Source organism: Molossus molossus, unplaced genomic scaffold (genome assembly GCF_014108415.1).
Source record: "Molossus molossus isolate mMolMol1 unplaced genomic scaffold, mMolMol1.p scaffold_m16_p_5, whole genome shotgun sequence".
Taxonomy (NCBI): domain Eukaryota; kingdom Metazoa; phylum Chordata; class Mammalia; order Chiroptera; family Molossidae; genus Molossus; species Molossus molossus.
In genome coordinates, this window is record NW_023425388.1 from 4,982,799 (window position 1) to 5,000,257 (window position 17,459).

Consider the following 17,459-nt stretch of genomic DNA (forward strand, 5'->3'; position numbering starts at 1 on the left):
GCCTCCTGAATGATCCCGACCAGGGCTGGGGATCGAACCCACAATCCAGGTATGTACCCTTGACTGGGAATCAAACCTGGGACCCTTAGGTTCATGGGCTCATGCTCTAACTGCTAAGCCAAACTGGCCAGGGCTAAAATTGATTTTCAGAGGGAAAGAGAAACATTGACGGGATAGAGAAACATTGATTGGCTGCCTTCTGCCTGCCCGCTACTGGGGATCAAGCCCACAACCCAGGCATGTACCCTGACCAAGAACTGAACTGGCAACCTCTTGGTGCATAGGATGATGCCCAACCAATTGAGCAACATCGGCTAGGGCCTCAATAGTTTTATAATTTGTTTAATAAAAAAATTATCAGCATCACATGAGCATCTTTTCCTGTTATCAAATACTCTTTTACACATTTAATAATGACATAACCTCAAACATGAGTGGACCATAATTTAATTTCTTTCTTTTTTTTTAAATCCTCACCTGAGGATCTTTTTTCTATTTATCATCAGATAGAGTGGGAGGGAGCGGAAGAGAGAGAGAAACATCGACTGGCTGCCTCCTGCATGACCCGACCAGGGCTGGGGACGAACTGCAAACAAGGTATGTGCCCTTGACCAGAACTGAACCCGATAGTCATTGGTCCATGGGCCAGTGCTCTAACTGCTGAGCCAAACTGGCCAGGGCTTAATTTCTTATTGTAACACATTTAGATACTTAAAAAAAAAAATCAACTCTAAGTTATAGATTTTTCACACTTTAAGTCTGAAACCAGGATGTGTCTTCCATCCATAATCCATCATAGTTTAATGTGTGTGGCACATATGCTGTTATATTTTATAATTGATGCTATGTTAGGGTTGTTGATGGATCTGAACACTTTTACCTAAAGTAACACCACAGCTAGCAACCGGGGGTTTGAGTCCCATTGTCCTTCTGTCTTGGAATGGGCTGGTTCCTGGGGGCTCCCCTGTCCTGAAAGCATAGTTTGAGCTGCCATTCTACCTAGGGATCCTCTGGAAGAAGAGGGCCACCGTCCACATTCCAGGATGAAAGGGGCCAAACCCTTGGACCTGGCTGAGATGGGAGGCTGGCTCTGACTAGACCTTTCATGGAGACTTTGTCAACTGGTCACATGACAACCTCATTTTTGGAAGCTCCCTTCCCCTCTCCTCGGTGTACCTCTGGCCAAGAAAGTGAAATTGTAAGAGTCAAAGATGGTTTTTGAAATTAGAGTCCATGAAAACTTGGCTTTATGGCTTTGTGATGTTAACAGGAAATGAGTGGAACTCAGTTGGCTGGGTCTTAGGATGGAAATGGTTCCGTCACTTAGGTTCAAGTCCAGACCCTGCTATATCCTAGCTGCCTGATCCTGTGCAGTCCACCTTCCTCCAAAATCTTAGTTTCCTAGTTGGCAAAATAGGGATCACCAGGGTCCCTACTTCAATTTTGTGAGGCTTGAGTGGGATGATGGTCTTGGTACCATGCTTGGCACACTCTGAGTGATAGATAAACGTTGGCCATCACTGGTCCATTTCATCTGAGGGCAGGACAAGAAGAGCCAGGTCTCTCTAAGAATGTGCATTTCAAAGTACTGAGAGGAGTACTGACTGTGGCCCCTGTTCTCCAGCACATTGCCAGTGTCCACCTGGCCCATCGGGGCAAGGGTCTAACTCTGGGTTTTCCCTGAGAGGCAGTAGTGGTTAATCTCACTGACCAACTGCCTGCTTTCAAACCCCAGTGGTACTGCCCACAAACTCTGGGACCTCAGGCAGAGTATTTAACCTCTGAGCGCCTCAATTTCCTCGCCTGTGAAATGGGCTGCTGTGAGGATTAGGTGCAGAGTGCTAGCATCTGGCACAGGGTGTGCACTCCAGACTTTAGTGAAATAGTCACAAGAGGGGCTCCTGCATCCATGCCACTGCCTCCAGGTGCTGGGCTTTCACTTGCTGGGCTCAGAAGCCTCAAGTGGGGACCAGACCAGAGGACAAGAGGAAGCCTCAGAGGGAACCTCGCGAAGCTCAGAGTGCAAAGTGGGCAGAGGAAGGCCTACATCCCTAATCCTAGTTTATGCCTCTGTCCATCTGCCACTCCGGGTGAGGGTCAGACTTGAGATTGCGTGGGCTTCAAAACGAACAAATGCAACGTGTTCTTGGTGGATGGAGCCCGTGGGAGGGTCGGCCTTGGCCCGCCGTCTTGGCTCCCCGTGCAGTTCTTCACGACCTGACATTCGGCACCTGGCTGAAGCGTTTCCAGTAGGCACCTAGGTCCTCCATGGCCACTGGAGGTGGTTCACCAGACTGGCCTTTTCCCTTCTTTCTCGGAGAAACGCACTCTCCACGCAGGAAATGAGTGGGGCGCCTGGGATCGGCTGGCTGAGCTCAAGCAGGCGAGGGACCAGCTCTGTGACCAGGGCCCTGAGGCAGACCGACCCCGAGGGGATGCCCTGGGCCCTGCCTGTGCACCTGGACGGCCTCAAGGCCTAGCTCTGGGAGCGCCACGCCCCTCCCCAGCCCCTCCCCAGCCCCTCCCCAGATCGGTGCCTGGAGCGACCCCGCCCTGGACGCTCCGAGCGCCGGAGGTCCCAGCGCGCCCACGCCCACCCGTGTCCCGAGCGCCCCCCGGTGTCCGGGCGTTGGGATGGCGCCGGGCCCCGCCCCGTGACGCATTCCCAATCGCCGGGAACCTCGGCCCGACCGGGCGCGCGCTCGACGTCCCGGGCGCGCGCGTCGTGCACGCGCGCCGGCCACGTGACCTCGTGGCGACCAACCGGCGCGTCGGGATTTGGGGGGCAAAAGCGCGGTCCCGCGAGCAGTTGCGGCGGGAGAGCGGCGGGCCGAGAGCGTGAGTCGCCCGCTCCCGCGCTGCCTCGTTCCGCGCCGCCGCGCCGCCACCCCGCCACCGCTCGCAGCCATGTCCGAGGAGAAGCCCAAGGTAAGGGCCGGTGGGCACAGGTCGGGCCCGCGCTCGACCCCGCCCGCGCCGCCCCCGCCCGCCCCCGCCCCGCACTGGGCGCCCTCCGCGGCTCGGGCAGCCTCCGGGGCCAGGGGCCAGCGGCCTCCGCGGGGCCTCCCGGCGCCCAGGCCTCCCGCCCCTCCCCCCGCAGTCGCGCCGCTCGGCTCCCCTCCCCCCAGGCTCCGCCCCGCCCTCGGCCAGGCTCCGCCCCCACGATCCAGGCCGCGCCCCGCCCTTCGCGTAGGCCCCGCCCCACATCCCGGCCCCGCCCCGACTGCTCGCGCCCCGCCCCGCCGCTTAGCCTCCTCGGTCCCCTCGCGCGGCGGTCAGCCCCGGCCCGCTCCACCGCCGCTGACGGCGGGGTCTGCGCGGAGCTCCGAGGTGGAGCGGGGCGAGCCCTCGTCGGGACCCTCCTCGCCCCGATCCCGCCACCGCACCCCTTACCCGCCGGATGCACCGTCTTCAGGACCCTCCTTGCAGCATCCAGACTTCTCTCTCTGGGGAGTCTGCCGCGCGGGTCCCCTCCCCCGCCGGGAACCCCCCTTCCAGCTCGGACCCTAGCTGCGGGGATCTCGGCCGGTGCCACCCCGTTTACGGAGAACCGCTTCCCGGGACCGCCCTCCCTAGGACCCGCGTCCGTGCGCGCTGCCCACCCCGCCGCCCAGCCCCTGCTGCTCCCTCTCCTGCTGGCCCCGCGTGCGCCCGCCTCCCTCCCGCGCTGTCTCCTCCGGCCTCCGCGGTGCCCTCTGCTGTGCGCTTCTCCGGGACAGCGAGTTTCCTTCGCGTCTTTTATTCATTGGTTTTAGGGAGGGAGGGAGGAAGGGAGGGAGAAACTTAGACTGTTGTTCCACTTACTATGCATCATTCACTGGCTGCTTCCTGTACGTGCCGACCTGAAGAATCCGAAGCCTTGACTATCCCAGGACACACCAACCAATTAAGCTGCCCAGCCAAGGCCTAGGGCAGTGATTTTCGCCCTTCTTCGTCCCATGGCACACACAAACTAATTAGTAAAATTTTGTGGCATAGCAAAGAATATATTTTAAGCCGGTCTGACCGAAAAATAGCTGTAGTTTTGATTCACACGGGACAGCTATTGTGTTGAATGTTGTCATTTTTTTATTTGACAATCTAAGGGAAAAGAGGTCAGTGCCCTTGACTAGTCAGGTATCGCTTGTTTTAAAAATCCCTGAGGCACATGGGTTGAAAAATCGCTGCTCTAGGGTGTTGGCTGTCAGCTCTTGGGAAGTTCTGAAGCGGTTGTATTAACTATTATTAAAAACAGGTTTCCAGCCCAGCCAGTGTGGCTCACTGGTTGAACTTCGACCCATGCACTAAGAGGTCACTGGTTTGATTCCTGGGCAGGGCACATGCCCAGGTTGTGGGCCCGATCCCCAGTGGGGGGCATGCAGGAGGCAGCCGATTGATGTTCTCTCTCATCAATGTTTCTCTCTCTCTCCCTCTCCCTTCTCTTTCTAAAATCAGTAAGGAAAAAAAAAGAAAAACAGGTTTCCAAAGGTTTAGGTCTGCACTGTCGGGGTTTGTTTTTCTTCAAGCGGAAGATCTGCTGTTGAGTTGAATGTGTGGAAGCCAGCCCCTCCCTACCCTGCTTTGAGCAGAGATCGCACCAGGCACACTTCCTCTCTCCATATTCGGTTGGAGCTGCCTTCGCTTTGTCCATTATGCCTCCACCTCAGCCTTTTTTTCCTTATCCTCACCCGAGAACATTTTTGCATTTATCCTCAGATAGAGCAGGAGGGAGAGAGGGGGGAAGAGAGAGAGAAACATGGACATGAGAGAAACATGGACATGAGAGAGACACATGACCCCAACCAGGGCCGGGGACAAACTGTAACTGAGGTAGGTGCCCTTAGCGGGAACCAAACCCGGGACTCTCTGGTCCGCAGGCCAACGCTCTAACCACTGAGCAAAATGGGCCAGGGCCCACCTCAGCCTTTTATACTACTCATCCCAGCCTGGTCATTTGGCCAAATATAAATGCCTTTTTTTGTTTTCTGGGTGGCTGCTTCTTACTAAAGTTTAAATACAGTGAAATACATATGATACTCATTTCTTCATTGGTTTTAAACTTAACTGTCCTACACCGTCAACTTCCATGTTTCTTTCAGTTGAATAAACGTGTTTAAACTGTGTCTAAAATGACTAAATGGTTTGCAGTGCCATTGGTGCCTACTGAGGAGCCCTCTGGGCTCTGCACCTGGCAGGGAGGGGCGGAGGCACACCCCCAGGCCATCGTGCTGGCAAAAGGAAAACGGGGGTCAGCTGGGGAAGCTGTGTCTAACTTGCTGCATAGCTGAGTCAGGGAGCTGACTACAGTGAATTGTGATCGTTGTTTTTAGGGTTTATTTTATTTCTTTAAATTTTATTGTTTTTTAGAGAGAAGGAGAGAGAGAGAAACATTGATCAGTTGCCTCCCATGTGCACCCTGACTAGGAATCGAACCCGCAACCTGGGTATGTGTTCTGACTGGGAATCGAACCCGCCATCTCTTGGTGTACAGGATGACGCTCCAACCAAATGAGCCACACTGGCCAGGACGAAGTTTTTTTTTTCCTTTTACACTTTGTTTGTTAGGAATTCACCAGGGATCTGGCATCGGCCATTGTTCTTGGTGTCCTTCCTTTGGAGGAGAGGGGTACCTGGGCTTTTCCCGGCTGCACTAGCTCCCCAAGGTGGCTGGCTGGTGCCCCATTGCCTGGTGAGGCCCTGCCTAGTCCTGCTGCCCTTCCTCTTGCCTGGTCTGCAGCTGCTGCCCTGTGATCCTGTTTGTTTTGTATTTTGGTCCCTGAATCTGTTTGAACACATCCATATTTTTTCATTATAAAAACAAATATTTCATCTGGCTAGTGTGGCTCAGTGGATTGAGCATCGTCCCACGGACTGAGCAGTCCCTTATTTCTTGGGCACATGCCCAGGTTGCAGGCTCCATCCCCAGTAGGGGGCGTGCAGGAGACAGCCAATTGATATTTCTCTTTCACATTGGTGTATCTATCTCTCCCTTTCTCTCTCTCTAACAAAATCAATAAAAAATACTTAAAACAAAAACAAATATTTTCTCTGTCCACATGCAAAAGGATTAATTTGTATCTTTCTTAACTTGACATGCAAAAATTAACTCAAAATGTAAGACCTAAACCAATAAAATGTAGGAGAAAACAGAACAAAAGTTTGACAGCATTGAATGTAGCAATGGTTTCTTGAATAGGGTGCCGTAGGCACAGGCAACAAGAGTAAAAACAGACAAACTGGGCTTCATGAAAATTTAAAAAATTTTGTGCATAAAAGGATACTATTGACACTAAAAAGGCAACCTACAGAAGGGGAGAAGATATGTGCAACTCGTCAACAGAATAAGGGATTAATATTTGGAATATATAGAGAACTTCTAAAACACAACAACTGGAAAAAAAAACATTTAAAAATGGGCAAAGGACTTGAGTAAACATTTCTCAAAAGAAGATATACAAGTGACCAATAAGAGCCCTGGCCAGGTTGCTCATTTGGTTAGAGCATCGTCCTGATACACCAAGGTTTCGGGTTCGATCCCTGGTTAAGGCACATACAAGAATCAACCAATCAATGCATAAATATATGGAACAACAAATCGATGTTTCTCTCTCTCTTCCTTTCTCTAAAATCGGTAATCCCCCTTCCCCCACAAATGGTCAATAAGGACATGAAAAGGTGCTTAACATCACCAATCATTGGGGAAATGCAAATTGTGAAGACTTCGCACCCACTGGGACAGTTACTATAAAAAATCAGAAAGCGCCCTGGCTGGGTTGCGCAGTGGTTAGAGCATCGGCCTGCAGCTCAGAGAGACCCGGGTTCAGTTCCCGCTAAGGGCACGTACCTCGGTCGCAGTTTGTCCTGGGCCCCGGTTGGGGCCATGTGGGTGGCAGCCACTCGATGTGTCTCTCTCGAATCGATGTTTCTGTCTCTTCCTCCCTCTCTCCCTCCTGCTCTATCTGAAGATAAATGCAAAAATGTCTTCGGGTGAGGATAAAAAAAAATCAGAAAGCAAGTGTAGGTGAGGACATGGAGCTGTTGGAACCCTCGTGCACTATTGGTTGGAATGTAAAATGGTGCAGCAGCTGGAAAAATAGTGTGGAGGGGCCTCAACATTAATACAGAGCTACCATATGACCCAGCAGTCCTCCTCGGGATATACTCCAAGTATTTGGAAGCAGGGTTTCGAGATATTTGCACGCTCGTGTTCACTGTAGCATTATTCTCTATAGCTAAAGTGTGGAAGCAACCCAAGTGTCCATCAGTGGTTGAGTAGACACACCACGTGGGGTCTGTCCATGTAATGAGATATTCAGCCTTAAAAAGGGAAGAAATCTTGACATACTGTGACATGGATGAACCTTGAAGACATTATGCTAAGTTGAATAAGCTAGTCTCAAAAAGGCAAATACTGTATAATTCCACTTCATGAGGGTCCCAGAGTTGTCAAATTCAGAGACAGAAGCAGAAGAGGAGGCGTCAGGAGCTGGGGAGGGGAGTTAGTGTTTAATGGGACAGAGTTTCAGTTTTTCAAGATGAAAAGAGTTCCGGAGAAGGATGGCGGTGATGGTCCCACTACATTATGGATGTATTTAATACCACTGAAAATAGTTAAAACGCTAAATTTTATGTTCTGTGTTTTTTAACAATAAAAAGTTGAAAAAAATATATCTATATCTATATAGCGCATTGTGGTCCCCGGGATTGGATCCCAGAACAGAGGAAGGACATGAATGGGAAAACTGCTGAAACAGCAAAACTTGGAGCTTCAAGCAGTGATGCGCCATCACGGGTTTCTTAGGTCATGCGTGTCGTGGGTGTGCGATGCTTACACGGGGAGACAGGCGAGAGGTGCACAGGACTTCTCTCCGTCTCTGCTTTATAGTTTCTCTATAAATGTAAAATTATTCCAAAACAAAACCTTTATTTGAAAAAAAAAATGCATCCTTACTCTCTGGGGGATGAAGGGGTGTCCCTAGAGGGGACCCCCAGCCCATCCTGGCCTCGGATCCCAGAGCACCCCATGACTTGTGTCACTGGGTTTGCCCAATTGGAGTACACATTGCGGGGGTGGGGTGGGGTGCAACTGGTGCCTGGCTAGCTGCCGCCCAGGGCTCTGGTGGGCAAGCACCACCCAGGACGCCTCCTTCAGGCTCCTTGCTGGGGTCTTGCCACTTCTTGGGCCACTCTGTGCTCCCTGGACAGACCTCTCTCTCCACTCAGAGTCTCCAGCCAGAGTGCAGGATGTGGCTGCCTGCCCCCCAGTCCCTTCTGTTAGGACAGCTGGGGGCGTGCGACAGGAGCAAGGGCCCCAGCCCTCCAAGCAGAGAAGGAAGGAGGGCGGCTGTGATCCCTCCTCCAAGCCGGCCAGCAGCCCTAGCCCTAGCTCTTGTGGCGGTCAGCTCTTCTGGGGCTGCGCTGACAAAGGACGCAGGGAAGAGAGCATGCACGTCAGCCGGAGAAAGTCCAGAATTACTTTGAGTTCCATCAGATCTTTATTTTCAGATTGATGCAGGTCAGTTTGATCATTTTGTTCAAAGATAAACAATTCCTCGATTCCCGAACAGTGCCGGATAAATGAGGTGGCACTGACTGCGGGACCCTCCCCGGTGCACGTCACTGATCCCGAAGAAGTGCCTCAGACTTGGGGTAGCCATTCCATGATTCCCCAGGAGCTGGGAGGGGGTCCGGCATTCGGTGCAGGGAAGTACTGTGAGCGTCCCTGATCAGACGGGGCTGGTTCCCCTACTGGGTGGCGGCAGCTGGGAGGGGGAAACTCCCACACAAACCACTCCCCAGAAAGACACGAGCACCATCGTGTCCCTCTGGCTTCACAGCGTCATCTTGGCAGACGTGGACTTTCTCTGTTTTTTTTAGATTTATTGAGCAGGTTTTTTCTTTGAATTACCATTCTGTGAACTCTGTAGATTTGCGTTGCATTTCCTTACACAAGGATGCTTAACAAGTAGAAGTTAAAAATAAATTGTGTAAAAATAAAACCATCACATGAGTGACTCTGGGTTGCTGGAAATTGTTCAGAATTAGGTTGCTTTTGATGACTTGGAAAGACTCCAGCAATTACCTAAAGACTTGCCCTTTACAATAGTGGTTATTTTGGGACGTGGTGTTGAGGCCCAGTGTCATATCTTTTGCAGGAAGGAGTGAAGACAGAGAACGACCACATCAACCTGAAAGTGGCCGGACAGGATGGCTCCGTGGTCCAGTTCAAGATCAAGAGACACACCCCACTGAGCAAGCTGATGAAGGCCTACTGTGAGCGGCAGGTGCGCCTGCGGGCTGCGTGCGACTGCCGGCAACACGTGTCCGGGCTGTTCAGGGCTGCACTGTCCTGGCAGTGTGCGTGCGCGTGTCTGCACGTGTGCACTAGTGTGTACGTGTCTGCGCACGCTTTGGTGTGTGCATGCATATTTGTGTGTGCGTGCATTGTATGTGTCTACACAAGTGCGTGTGTCCCTTGGTGGCCTTTCTCGCCAGCTCTCTTCATCTCCAGGTCGCACTCACCGGCTCTGGCTTCAGCAGTCCCGGCGAAAGGCTGCCTCTCCCTCCGGGGTGGAGTGTGGGGTGCGTCTGCTGCTGGGGCCCGGTGTCTGTGGCTTCCTTCCTGGGAGGCTGCGGAACATGAACTTGTGTGCGGTTCCGTCGCTCCTTCACACGGTAGCTGGGACACGCTGTGGAGACACAGCCCTCTTCACAGTTTGGTTTCCACAAAGTGCTTGATTCTTTCTCTCTATTGACCAGTTTTCAAAGGAACAAGCTGATTTACTTGTGTTCTCCCACAGTGACCAGTTAAACTGGGCATTTTTCGCTGTGATTGTTTTTGTTAGAATCCTGCACTTACAGCTCAAAGGCATGTATGCTTTGTCCCTGCGTGTTTTGCTCTCATCATGCTCCACTGGACTCGCCTTTAGTCCTGGGCCTGTCCCAGCCGTCGAGTCCCACTCGGGCTTTCCCGCGGCCTGTGTGTGGTGCGGCAGGCGCGCCGGCCTCCTCCCAAGGAGCTCTGGCCCTTCCCGTAGGACCAGGCCTTCTAGGGGCTTTGGAAATACAAGTGCTTAGCTCGTTTCCATTCCTGGCTTTGGTCATTCTTGCCTTGGAACGTTTGTTTTAAAAACCGTCATGGGAGCCCTGGCCGGTTTGGCTCAGCGGTTAGAGCTTTGGCCTGCGGTCCTGAGAGACCCGGGTTCGGTTCCCGCTAAGGGCGTGTACCTTGGTTGCAGTTTGTCCCCGGCCCTGGTCGGTTGTGCGGGTGGCAGCCACTCGATGTGTCCCTTTCACGTCGATGTTTCTCTCTCTCTCTCTGTTCCTCTCTCTCCCTCCCACTCTACCTGGGCAGAAAATGGAAAAATGTCCTCGGGTGAGGATTAAAAAAAAAAAAAAAACCGTCATGGGAGAAACCATCAGAGGAGAGCCTCACCTCCTCTCTGCACCCCGCTTCTCAAACCCTCAGAGGAGAGCCTCACCTCCTCTCTGCACCCCACTTCTCAAACCCTCAGAGGAGAGCCTCACCTCCTCTCTGCACCCCGCTTCTCAAACCCTCAGAGGAGAGCCTCACCTCCTCTCTGCACCCCGCTTCTCAAACCCTCAGAGGAGAGCCTCACCTCCTCTCTGCACCCCGCTTCTCAAACCCTCAGAGGAGAGCCTCACCTCCTCTCTGTACCCCGCTTCTCAAACCTGCTCTCCAGCGGCCTCGTCGCCCGCTCCTTCCGCCGCTTTCATTCGCCTCGTAAACAGGGTCATCCTGCTACTTCTTCCTGGTTTTGAACTTGGAGCTCACTTCACCTGTGAAAGGTGGGGGTTCAGCTCTGACTCTGCCACCACACCCCTGTCCCTCGTCCTTGCAGCTGACTGCTCTGGGATCTCCTGGGTTCTATGGAGGCCCTGGGGGTGCCGCCCACAGGACCACACCGCGGGCTCTGCTCACAGACCTGTCTTTCGTCTTAGTCTTGACTTTCCTGGTCTGGTGGTAGCCGTGTGCCCATTATTAACGCACCCCACATTCTCCCCAGTGCTGCCCGGTTCCCCGTGAAGGCAGGCACCGGCGCTCACCACCGGCCCTTTGTGCCCTTGCTTCGCCCAATGTCCCTCCTGCAGTCTCTCCTGACCTGCCCACCTGGACAGGTTGCTTTGAGGCCTGCTGCAGGGCTGTCAGCTCAGAGCCTCCGTAGTCATTCTGGAAACTTCTTTTCCTCCCTCCTGTGTATGTCTGGATTAACCCTCTCCCCATTTGGATGGAGCATGCCTTCCAGTCTCTCCTTCAGAAAGGGTGCGTACACGCAGCGTCTGAGGTCCCGCAGTCCGGAAACCGAAACGACCTTCTCTTTGTAAAGCTTCATGCTTGAATATTTCACTGTGTGTAGATTTCTAGGTTGAAATTCATTTTCCTTTTTTGGAGTCACTGCATCATATTCTTCTGGCTTCCAGTGTTGGTGTGAGAAGTTCAGCGACATTCTGATTCTCTGTCTTTTGTATGTAGCTTGGTTTTTCTCTGAGCATTTTTGAGGCCTTATTCCTGTGTTCTGGAGTTTCATTGTCACGTGCTTTGAGGTGTGTAATTTTGTCATTCACTTCTCTGGTCTTTTCAGTCTAGAAACTTATTTTTAGTTTAGGAAATGTACCTTTTAAAAAAATACGTGTTTTTATTGATTTTTTTTTAGGGAGAGAGAAAGAGAAACATCAATGTGAGAGAGAAACATCGATCAGCTGCCCCTGCACGCCCCCTACTGGGGATCGAGCCCACAACCTGGGCAGTGCCCTGACCGGGAATGGAACCAGGACCTCTCAGTCCGTGAGACGACGCCCAGTCCCCTGAGCCACACCGCAGGCAGGAAATGTACCTTCTATTAGTTCTTGAATGGTTTGTTCCCTCTCTGGTCTCTGCTCCCTCTTTTTGGAATTCTTGTCCACAGTGCAGGTACCTGTTCTAGAATGTTCACTGACCGCTTCCCCAGTGGTGCATCAGGTTTGTCGTCGCTCTTGGTTTCCTTTCTGGGAGCTTTACATGGGCAGTCTTGATTTCTGTCATGTTTCCAATTTCCAAAAGTTCCTGTGCTTGGAGGCTCCTTCCCCACTAGTAACTTACTATTGTTTTCTGTCTCCTAAGAATTCCATATGTGTGCCTGTATGCATGTGTACACGCGAGTGTTCATGTATGTATGTGTGTGTGTACATGCGCACGTGTGTGTGTGTGTGTGTGTGAAGTGTCCTCGGACCTACCTCTTCACCCTCCATGTTCCTCCATCTTTGGTTTGTTTTCTCACATTTTTGAGCCTTTCCTTAAGTGTCCTCCAACCCTTGGCTGACTACTCATATTAAAGAGCGAGGCACTGAGGAGCATGGGAACCTGCATGCGTGAGTGTGAACAGGGCCCACGCGTGGCGGGGCTGACCTGCAGGACTGGTGGATGTGCTGACCTGTGAGTCACTGAGTTTCCGGAAGTGGACCCCTGCCTCCTCCACTCCTGCCTGTGCCCCAGCAGCTTAGTGGATGGGCGGGGGCTCCGAGGGGGAGGCACAGCACTGCCTCTCGGCGTCGGCAACCCTGACCTGGGGATCTGATGGGAACTGTTAGGCATCATCCAGAATCAGGTGCCTGCCGCGCCTCTGCCTCCCAGACCATCTGTGCCTGCTCCTCCCCTCCAGGGCTGCATCTTGTTGCCCTCACTGCCACCCGGACCTTGGGGTCCAGCATCCAGGGATTTGGAGCTTCCAGCCCATTGGTGACATCCTTGTTCTGCTGGCTTATCCCCTCCCCTTCTTCTTTGACCTGCTGATTATGCCTTTCTCCCCTCCCCTCCCCTCCCCTCCCCTCCCCCCTCCCCTCCCTCCCCTCCCCTCCCCTCCCCTCCCCTCCCCTCCCTCCCCTGCCCTCCCCTCCCCTTCTCCTTCCTTCCTTATTTCCTCACCCGAGGACATATTTGCATTTATCTTCAGATAGAGCGGGCGGGAGAGAGGGAGGGGGAGAGAGAGAGAGAAACATCGGTGTGAGAGAGACACATGAGTGGTTGCCACCCACATGATCTCACCCTGGGTCGGGGACAAACTTCAACTGAGGTACACACCTTCAGCGGGAACCGAACCCGGGCCTCTCTGGTTCACAGGCCGACGCTCTAACTGTTGAGCCAGACCGGCCAGGGCTATTTCTTTTTTTTTTAATGATTGATTTTTAGAGAGAAGGGAGAACAGGAGAGAGAGAGAAAAAAAAATCAGTGTGAGAGAGGAACATTGATCAGTTGCCTCCCGCTTGTACCCTGACTGGGGATTGAAGCCGCAATCTGGGTATGTGTCCTGACTGGGAATCGAACCAGCAACCTTTCAGTGCATGGGACCATGCTCAACCAACTGAGCCACACTGGCCAGGGCATTAGGACATCTTTTTATTTCTTGATGTCTTTTCAGGAGCAGAGATGCATGTTTTAATCTCATCTCCTGTTCATGTGAAATCAGAGCTGCTTTTAAAAAGGCAATGTCTCTGCATCCTGACCATGTGCAACATCCCCTCAGGGTGTGGGAAGTATGTACGTGCTCCTTTTTGGATGGAAAATGCCTTCCCTCCTGCCTTCCCAGTTTCATGCAATGTTCTTGTCACCTGCTGCCTGTCACCTGACCTTTCTCTGTGAGCATACAGTAAAGGGCGGAGGAGTGGTGCAGCAGTGCAGAAACCCTGCGTGGCTCTGGGAGAGAAATGCGAGTGGGTAAGGGCAGGTGCGCAGGGTGACAAGTGGTTTCTGAAGGTGCTGCTGTTGCTATCACATGACATGGGCTGTAGGCCCACCAGTAGGTTTATGTCCACTGGATCATTAATCTGCACAATCAGAATTCTGATATTTTGGTGTAAGTAGTTGATGTTTTTGAATTAATGCATTACCTATAGATACTTAATTATATTTCTCTTTTCTTTTCTTCTTTTCTTTTCAGGGCTTGTCAATGAGACAGATTAGATTCAGGTTTGATGGGCAGCCAATCAATGAAGCGGACACCCCGGCCCAGGTATGAAAGCTGCGTTGACATCCTGAGCTGCTTCCCACCTGCACTGACTAACTGCTGTTTGTGACAGTCGTGTTGGGGAGCTACATGTTGGTCCTCATAGGGAAAGCCTTGCTTTTTCTCAATGTTCTTATTTATTAGGTTGTTTAACTTTTTAGTTGGGCAGTTCATTGTTTCAGATGAGAATGATGCCCGTTGTCGGACATCCTCCTCCAGGCTGGGAGATGCAGTGAGCGGGCTGGGGCTCAGCAGAAGGGTCCAGGCTGCTGGGCAGACGCACGCACACCCACCGGTGGTCCGGACATTGAGTCTGTGATGTCAGTCAGTTTGTAGCTACCTTACTGGCTTGCTTCCAACAAGGGGTGTGGATGGAAAGGAGTGGGTACCCCTTCACTATCGGGAGTTAGTTTTTATTAAGCACATGCCCCCCAAAACAACCTCAGCATTGGCCCAGCATGTTGCAGTGCGTGGCGCCAAAGCGTAAAAGCTTCAGACCCAGGTGGAGGCCAAGGTTCAGTCTGTGGTTCTTGTCATTCATCAGCTGGATGATGATGTGACCCAGAGTCACTGTCCATTGGAGGTTTGCTCAGGCTTATCCTTGACAGAGGCAGAATCAGTTGGGTCGGCTTGTGTAAAAGTGCTGCCTTTGCTGCCCATGTGAGGAACTTGCTGCTGCTGAGACGGTGGTGGGCTCTGTGAGGATTTCTGGGGGGTTTGCACTGGGGTGGGGGCTGGAAAGCTCTCCCCCGGAATGTCACCCTGGCTCCCGCTCAGGTGGTGTCTGCAGTAGGACGGGGCCCGCTAACCCGGACGTATTTCCCTCCATTTCTGAGAACGTTCTGGGAAAACGCTGCTGCCAGCCCCGTTTAGCCTGTGATTCGGCAGAGTCTTCCTTTTGTCCGAGCGTGGACAGCGATCAGGCAGATGTCCATGCCTGGGACGTCGGACAGGAGCAGGCAGGAGCGTTTGCCCTTCTCTGGCCTGGTTTTCAAGGGGAGGGGTGGGGATCGGTGCAGCCAGCACCAGGCCCCTTACCGAGCACTTCTTTTCTGACTTGGTTTGCTTTGGAACCCACAGGCTCCATCCACTGCGCTTGTCACAAAGAGTGTGGCCCTGGCTAGTCCCCAGGACTTGGTGCCACTCACTTGATGTTCCTAATTGGAATCTGATTTTGTGTCATTTTCAGTAACAATTTTAGATACTTATTTTTTTTTAAATGAGACTTAGTTTTTCTATCAGTTAAAGTTAGTTTTTTTTTTTTATGATAATCCTCACCCAATAGATTTTTTTCCACTGTTTTTAAGAGAATGGGAGGGAGGGAGGGAGGGAGGGAGAGAGAGAGAGAGAGAAACGTCGATGTGAGACACATCGATTTGGTTGCCTCCCGCACCTGGGTATCAAACCCGCAACCCAGGTATGTGCCTTTGGTTGGGAATCAGACACGAGACCCTTTGGTGCTCGGGCCAACACTCTAACCACAGAGCCACACCGGCCAGGGCAGTTTTGAATATTCTTTTGTGAGTTTTGTTAGGGGAAGGTTGGTGAATAAGTAGCTCGTTAGAAATTTTAAACAAAGCCTCTTGTCCCTGTGTATGACCAGGAGGGAGTGCCATAGAGTCAAGGTGTAACAGGGCACCAGGGTGGTGTGTGCCAATGCGAGGGACACAGTGCGCTGGCCGTGTGAATTCAGTTGGACAGTGTCTGTTCCTGTGATGGCGAGAAAACTAACTAACAGCTTTCCCCTCTCTCACTGTGCCCGTCACACTGATGCTGCCAGCTGGAGATGGAGGACGAAGACACCATCGACGTGTTCCAGCAGCAGACAGGAGGCTCGCGAGCAGCTGGCTGCCTCTTGGGATGTAGTCTGTAGAGGCACCGGCCCCACTGTCACCGTCCTTGCATTTGCTGTTGAATAGTGAACACGTGACCATGCCAATCACAAAGGAGTCTGCAGGAACCAAGGACATCCATCAGAATCCCTTTCCTCTGACATACTGCAGGTGCAACTCAAAACTGTCTGCAGGCACGAATCCTTACCTGAACCTGGGCCAGCCACAGTGTCCTGTTTGTTTAGGAAAATGAGTTGCGAGGTTTTTGGGGTTTGTTTTTGCTTTCAATTTTGTCTTTCCCCCCTCCTATGGCATTTCCCCGAAACTTGTGTGAATGTCCCCTTTTAGTCTAGACAGGGATCTTATCCCAGGTATTGAATAAGCCCCCCCACTGCGTATTCCATTGTAGAGAGCTCACATCACCAAAGTGGGGGTGCTTCTGTGGGACAAATTTTGGGGGCATTGTGGGGCTGGGAGACAAACTTCCACTTACTGTTTCTTAAATGCTAAATATTGCAATTTTAAGTTTTGTGAGAATATGGGAAAGTTGAAGGGAGAATACTGGAATGCTTTATAAAGGGTGAAAAGAAAAATAACCGAGTTCCTCAGTAGCATGGCCCTGGGCACTCTGTTCCTCTATTGTGTGCTTGGGCAGGGGCGGGCCAGGGCTCCTGATGGTGCATGGGCACAGTGGGGTGCAGCGAAAATTGGCTTTTCCCCCTTTAAAAAACTGTTTCAATTATAGTTTACATTCAATATTATTTTATATTAGTTTCAGGTGTCCTCTTTTAATATGGAGGAAAGTAGTTCTCATGTTTCTCACTTGGTAGTAGTACTGTGTTCTCAGATTTCTTCCAGTATTTGCTTCTGATGAATAATTACGGTCTCTCTATAAAAAAGTATGATTAAGTATTGCTGATTTTGCAATGACGTTTTTGTGTAAAAGAGCTACTTCAAAGTGTGGTGACAAATGGGCCCGTGCAAAGACGACTTCACGTTCTTCTCGTGGACTGTTCTCTGCCACTTTCCAAACGTCAGCTGTGATTTCATTTCTGTGAGACATTTGGAACCTCTACCTATTACACTCTCAGTTCTGCTGCTGCCCTTCTACTGTGTGGAACCCCCACTCCTGATGGCCCTGCTCTGCCTCGTTCTGGCGCCTGGACAGTGCAACCTCAACCATCATCTCTTGCTTGCCTGGAATCTTGCCTTTCCTTTGTGTTTTGCTGTTGGGGTGTGGATGTGGTGTTTGCTGGCTCTGCTGTTTGTTCACAGTTTGTACATTCTTTGTTGTCCTTTACTACTGTAAACAGTAAATATAGTTTGGTATTCTGTCTCTTGTATTAAATACTGCATTTGGAGGTTGTGGTTGACTGTCAACAATTCAGCATTCGTAATGACCATTCAGGGAGGCCACGCAGACTTTGATTTAAAGGCTAGTTGCTGAAAAGTACGTATTCACCTGCTGCCTCCCCCACGCCCTGAATCCCTGCCGAGGAGTTCTCTCTCACGTCTCCCAGAGCTCTCCTTTGGGGTAAGCTGAATTGGCATTGTAATGACACTTCCTCTCCTGGGTGTCACTTGTGAAGAGAGGGTGGGGTTTGGAGGCAGTGGATCTGGACATCAGTCTGGCATCTCAAGTTGTTTG

The 17,459-nt window shown here is 51.8% G+C and overlaps 1 protein-coding gene across 1 annotated transcript; it reads left to right on the forward strand.

Moving 5' to 3' along the window:
- The first annotated feature begins 2,813 nt into the window (after nucleotides 1-2,813).
- On the forward strand, nucleotides 2,814-17,147 carry LOC118617796 (small ubiquitin-related modifier 3). Its single transcript, XM_036243800.1, has 4 exons — nucleotides 2,814-2,928; nucleotides 9,135-9,263; nucleotides 13,914-13,985; nucleotides 15,760-17,147. Exons 1-4 carry the CDS (start codon nucleotides 2,908-2,910, stop codon nucleotides 15,850-15,852), a joined length of 315 nt encoding a protein of 104 aa, XP_036099693.1. The 5' UTR covers nucleotides 2,814-2,907; the 3' UTR covers nucleotides 15,853-17,147.
- Nucleotides 17,148-17,459: the final 312 nt, after the last annotated feature.

Bases quoted from the DNA above. Each gene is read 5' to 3' on its own strand.
- LOC118617796 (XM_036243800.1), top strand. From the start codon at position 2,908: ATGTCCGAGGAGAAGCCCAAG. The intron at 2,929-9,134 runs GTAAGGGCCGGT...TATCTTTTGCAG, and splicing joins TGTCCGAGGAGAAGCCCAAG to GAAGGAGTGAAGACAGAGAA. The intron at 13,986-15,759 runs GTATGAAAGCTG...TGATGCTGCCAG, and splicing joins AAGCGGACACCCCGGCCCAG to CTGGAGATGGAGGACGAAGA.